The sequence below is a fragment of the Schistocerca piceifrons genome, chromosome X (genome assembly GCF_021461385.2).
Source record: "Schistocerca piceifrons isolate TAMUIC-IGC-003096 chromosome X, iqSchPice1.1, whole genome shotgun sequence".
In the NCBI taxonomy this organism is placed as follows: Eukaryota; Metazoa; Arthropoda; class Insecta; order Orthoptera; family Acrididae; genus Schistocerca; species Schistocerca piceifrons.
The window spans coordinates 384,056,501-384,062,500 of NC_060149.1; the positions used below are offsets into that span (position 1 = coordinate 384,056,501).

Below are 6,000 nucleotides of genomic sequence, written 5' to 3' on the forward strand. Positions count from 1 at the left end.
CGCTCAGCTAAGAAAATGTAGCAAATATATGGATTGGACAAAAATATAGAAACACCGCGAGAAATGCATGTTTGGACGTAGATGCAGATGCTAACCAAGCCTGCAGGTGACACTATTGTATTTGAGCACAAATGGTACCTCTGCAGTGCCCTCAATACATTGCAAGAGTCAGTCGTCGCCATAACAGCGTTCTGTGTAGTTGTGAATGCTTATGTTCGCGTTAAGTGAATTCGAACATAGGCAAACTGTTGGTGCTTGTGTGGCGGGTTCCTCCGTAACTGAGGGAGCCGAGGTGTTTGGAGTTTCAAGAGGCAACATATCGAGCATTTATATCGCATACAAGGAAAGCGGAAAACCTCATCCGCTAAATCACAAAGTGGACGAAAATGTGTGTTGAGTGATAGTGAGAGACGGTCATTCAAGAGAACTGCAACGAAAAATGAGAGGACGAAAGCTTCCAAACTCACTGCAGAACTGAATGTCGCACTCGGGAACCCTGTCAGCACCAAAACAACACGAACGGAGGTTCCATAAACGGGTAACTGCGAATTGAAGGGTGAGCTGGATTTCCAAAACCATGCATCAGTTATGCAAATGCCTCTAACATTAAAACGTGGTTCTGACGCCATAAAACGTGGAGTATGGAACAACGGAAGAAAGTTTTTTGGTCGGGTGAGCCTTGTTTCGCACTGTTTCCAACTTCTGGCCGAATTTACGTCTGGCGTACGCCGTCCAGAGCTGCCTGTTGCCAACAGTTAAAATGGGGGGGGGGCGAGGGAGGGTGGAGGGGGGGAGGGGAGGTTTGGTGACGATTTGGGCAAGCATATCGTGGTATTGCCGCGTGGGAATAGCCGAGCGGTCTTAAGGTGCTGCAGTCATGGACTGTGCGGCTGGTCCCGGCGGAGGTTCGAATCCTCCTTCGGGCATGGGTGTGTGTGTGTTTGTTCTTAGGATAATTTCGGTTAAGTAGTGTGTAAGCTTAGGGACTGATGACCTTAGCAATTAAGTCCCATAAGATTTCACACACATTTGAACATTTTTTATCGTGGTATTCCACGGGATCCATGGTTACTCTTCAAGGTCACATTACTGCCAAGGCTTATATGACCGCTTTGGCTGTCCATGTCCAGGTCACGGTGCAATATTTGTTCGCAAATGGTGGTACTGTGTTCCAAACCGACAGGGTCCTTGTTCACACAAAAAATGGTTCAAATGGCTCTGAGCACTATGGGACTTAACATCTGAGGTCATCAGCCCCCTAGAACTTAGAACTACTTAAACCTAACTAACCTAAGGACATCACACACATCCACGCCCGAGGCAGGATTCGAACCTGCGACCGTAGCAGTCCCGCGATTCCGGACTGCAGCGCCTAGAACCGCGTGGCCACCGCGGTCGGCCCTTGTTCATACAAGTCTCAACGTCAAGGACTGGTTTTGTGAGCACGAGGGTGAATTGTCCCATCTCCCCTGGCCACAGCAATCATCAGACATCAATATTACTGATGCTTTGTGGTCTACTATGGAAAGGAGGGCACGTAACCGCTACCGACCTCCATCATCGTCACCTGAACTTACCAGTATTCTAAAGTACGAATGGTATAATTTTCCACTGAAAACCATACAGGTCCTGTATTTATCCATTCCAAGACGAGCGGGAGCTGTTTTAAATGCCAATGGTTTTTCTAAATCATATTGGGCAGGATAATGGGTTGTGTTTTCGGTGTTTCCATATTTTTGTCCACCTCCACCTTTAGTTGCAAATGTCGCTGGGTCGTGGAAATGGTGGGCTTCTGTAAGTTAGGCGGATTTTGTTGGCGTTGGTCATCCTTCACAGTACAAGCTCCTTAATTACCTTAGCACTTGCATTTGACTTCCATATTATTTCCTAGCTTTTTTATAAGGAGTAATCAAACAGTTTCCGTTCGAAGGCCGTACAGTTCAGAATCGGTATGCCAATCAGGCAAAATCGGCATGAGCACTGAGGCAATCATCCTACTGACGCACCAGACTGAAGATATCCGTTTCGTAAAACACTGTGTCGTGTTACATGATGAAATTCGTAGTTGCCTGGTGCACTTCCTTGTTCGACAGGAAAAGGCAACCCTTCGAGGCCTTTTTTACGGGACCGAAGGCGTGATAATCGCATGGGGAGAGATCAGGAATTTAGGACGAGTGCTCGAGTGTCTCCCACTTGTCAGCGTGACTTGTGCGTTACATTTGTGATATGGGAACGTGCGTCATCATGAAGCAGCAGCACACCCTGTCGCAGTTTTCGACAGACACGCTGCCAATACTCATTCTTCTATATTCGACGAATTTCTGTCGGTTTTGCCCTTCGAGAGCCAAGAAAATAATAACAGCACTTTGGGCCTGTTTGGATGCATGTAGTAATAATATCGCCGTAATTCACGTTTCCGCATTTACCATACGCACGTCGGAAGACACGAATACCACACTAATGCCTTGTCTACATGTCGGTGCTTATATATACACATCATTAGAGTCGCGCTACGTTGCATATACGCTGCAACAACGCTCTCAAACGGAAACTTTTTGATAGCCCCTTCCCCCTTATACATTATTGTTTAACTAAGGCGCTGTTGCAAATCAACTGGCAGCTCTGAAATATGATAAAAATTAATTAAATATTGAATAACAGGGGGGGGGGGGAGGAGGACAGTAGTCTTTAATATCTAGAAAAGAAAGAAGTAAGTTTTCCAGCTGTACATGTCTATAACAGATCAGTGACTCAACTTCCGTAAACAATTTACACTCTAAGACAAAAACGCACCACGAGGGAATTATCTGAATGGGACAGAAATCGGTAGATGTGATCTAAATGTACAGACAAACAAATTATTACAGTTTCAGAAAAAAACTGTATTATTTATTCAAGAGAATGATCTTCACAGATTCATCAAGCCAATAACGCATTGGTCCACTTCTGGCCGTTATGCAAACAGTTATTCAGCCCTGCCCATAACGCTCCAAATGGATCTCAACTTGAGAGATATCCGCACCCTTGCTGGCCAATGTAGGGTGTGGCAATCACGAACATAAACGGTAGAAACTCTCGCCTTGTGTGAGCGGACATTATCTTGCTGAAATGTAAGCCCAGGATAACTTGCGATGAAGGGGCGTAAAATATCATCGACGTACTGCTATGCTGTAAGGGTGCCGCAGATGACAACCAAAGAGCTCCTGATATGAAAAGACGTATTACGCAGACCACTACTCCCAGTTGCCGGGCTGTATGGCGGGGCCGCACCGGATTACGCGAGCGGTCTCATGCGCTGCAGTCGTAGACTGTACGGCTGGTCCCGGCGGAGGTTCGAGTCCTCCCTCGCGCATGGGTGTGTGTGTTTGTCCTTAGGATAATTTAGGTTAAGAAGTGTGTAAGCTTAGGGACTGATGACCTTAGCAGTTAAGTCCCATAAGATTTCACACACATTTGAACTTTTTTTTTTGTATGTCAGGAGACAGTCAGGTTGGTATCCCACCGGTGTCTGGGGTGTCTCTAGGCTCTCCTTTGCTGGTACTGATCACTGAAGACAACTGTACTATAATAAGTGTGATTCCTGCCCGCACACGGCGAGAGTTTCTAGTGCTTGTCTTTGAGCTTGTCAAACCCTACCTTGGCCAGCAAGGCTGACACGGTTTGAAGCGAGGCCCTCCTGCCATCTCGGGATTTTGACAATCTAATGCGCCAATTGGACATAATTTGGCACGATATCCCTCAGGAGGATATCCAACAACTATTTCAATCAATGCCAAGCCGAACAACTGCTTGCATGTGGGCCAGAGGTGGAACAACACACTATTGACTTGCTGAATTTCTGAAGCTCTTTCTTCTAACATCATAATCATTTGTTTACTTGTACATGTACATCACATAAACCGATATCTGGCTCTTTCGGATAATTACTTTGTGGTGCATTGTTCTTGTCAACTGGCGGAAATTACGGGTTATGATGACACTTTTGTACCATGAGGCACAATAAACATTCATCGCCACGCAATTAAAAAAATTATTACCTCATCCTGACAAAAAGGAACGTCTTAGAAGTAACACAACAGGTAAATAAATAGTAGCAAACGATCTACACAGCAAATCCTAGAATCTCGTCCATGTGTGCTGCTGCAGTGTCACGGAATTTTTCCCAGCGTCCGCAGCTCGTGGTCGTGCGGTAGCGTTCTCGCTTCCGACGCCCGGGTTCCCGGGTTCGATTCCCGGCGGGGCCAGGGATTTTCTCTGCCTCGTGATGACCGGGTGTTGTGTGCTGTCCTTAGGTTAGTTAGGTTTAAGTAGTTCTAAGTTCTAGGGGACTGATGACCATAGATGTTAAGTCCCATAGTGCTCAGAGCCATTTTTTTTTTACCCAGCCTGTCTCTTGGAGCACCTAGGTCATGTCCTTCCTCTATCAGATCCCAGCCAAGAGTGAGGTCCTACACAGCGGCATTAACATGCTGACATCCACATCACACTTAACTGCACGATTTTGAAGAACTCCGCCAATGGGCATTCACCACATTCCACACCAAAGTCAGGCCACCTCCCCTTGTTGCAAATACCGGCTTCTTATGTAGTATTTCTAAAATGTACCTCTGCCTTTAAGATGAGTATTTTTAATTTTGGATTCACTGTGTTAATATTTCGTAACCTAGGATTGTTGTTTCGCCCCATAGTCTCTTCTCGAGGATGGGGAGATTGGGGTGAGGGGGAAGATAAGTCAGTGCCCATTCTGTAACAGTTCATTCGAGAGAGAAGCATCTCATCGTTTCGGGAATGCGACAACGCAGTTTCTCCTGGTTGAAGAGGTGCCCCCCTCCCCACCATCGTCCCCAACTCGCTGCAGTAGGTGCCACTTCTGGCTTTGGCCGCTCAAAAAACTAAACCAGAGATTACAGTTTTCTTGCAAACTGTTGCCATCTCGCTACCTTACCACAGAAACAAATATTAGTGGACGATGATCTTGTGGCTGTCGTGTCAAAGGATTTATGAAGAGGGACTTGTAGTTGTCCTGATAAAAGCGAGCCTCATGTAACAAGGCAGGCGTCACAAGTGTTGATATTTTCCGGCAGAGCTCCCAGGAAAAGCCTTCGCACACCCAGCAGAGCGAGCGGCCGGAACCCGTCAGCCCGCAGCCGCAGGCGCCGCCGCAGTCGCAGGCACTGCTGCAGCCGCAGGCACCGCCGCAGCCGCAGGTGTGGTCGCCGCCGCCCGTCGCGGACTCCGTGCTGGAGCTGCTGCGGCCCGGGCTGCCCGCTTACGAGGAGTACGACCGCAACCAGCGCTTCTCGCACTCCTTCCTGCACGGATACCGACACACCTGACCGCGCCACGCTGTAACTGTAACACAATAAAGCTCGTCACACTCACCACACTTTCTTTTCTTCATGATTCCTACGTTCACTCTGACGATCCTTTTCAGAGCTGTCCATTCTTTAGCTGGCACCAGAAGCCGAGTACGAGACCTCGAGTGCACTAACTGGAAGAAAGAAATCTGCCACACAGTCGTAAGTCCAGGTCTGCATTTCGCACAAATCTCACGATGGATGTACCTGTGTCTCCGCTACAAATATACACTTCATAAGCGAAATTCCACCGCTGATCATTAAATCTCGAACACCAGAGCAAATAACGAAAATATGCTTGTTGTGTGTAAACTGTGTAGTGGGGTGAATACAAGATTAGATTTGAAGGTGATTCAGGGGCACAAGGGTGCGAAGCGTAATACAGAGTACAATCTATCGCAGCAACAATGGCTCTAACCTGGCTGGGCATCAAGTCGAACTGAACTTGGATGACAAAAACTGTTACGTCGTTCCGTACTGCTTCATGTTTATGTCCCAGTTCATCAAGTCTGACGAGTGGTACACGCTAGTCTCTCGGCAACCTGTGACCATATGTTTTCAATGGGTGAGAGGCTTGGAGACGAACTGGCCAGAGCTACAGTTGACACACTCTATGTCGAGATAGGTCAAGACAGCGCACGTA

The 6,000-nt window shown here is 47.3% G+C and overlaps 1 protein-coding gene across 1 annotated transcript in view; it reads left to right on the plus strand.

The window, feature by feature from the left end:
- Positions 1-5,384, plus strand: part of LOC124722371 (atherin-like) — a 62,859-nt gene extending 57,475 nt beyond the window's left edge. Inside the window, exon 4 of the mRNA XM_047247546.1 lies at positions 5,085-5,384. Coding sequence (XP_047103502.1) covers positions 5,085-5,336 — 252 coding nt within the window. The 3' untranslated portion in view covers positions 5,337-5,384. The remainder of the gene's footprint in view (positions 1-5,084) is intronic.
- The last annotated feature ends 616 nt before the right edge of the window (positions 5,385-6,000 follow it).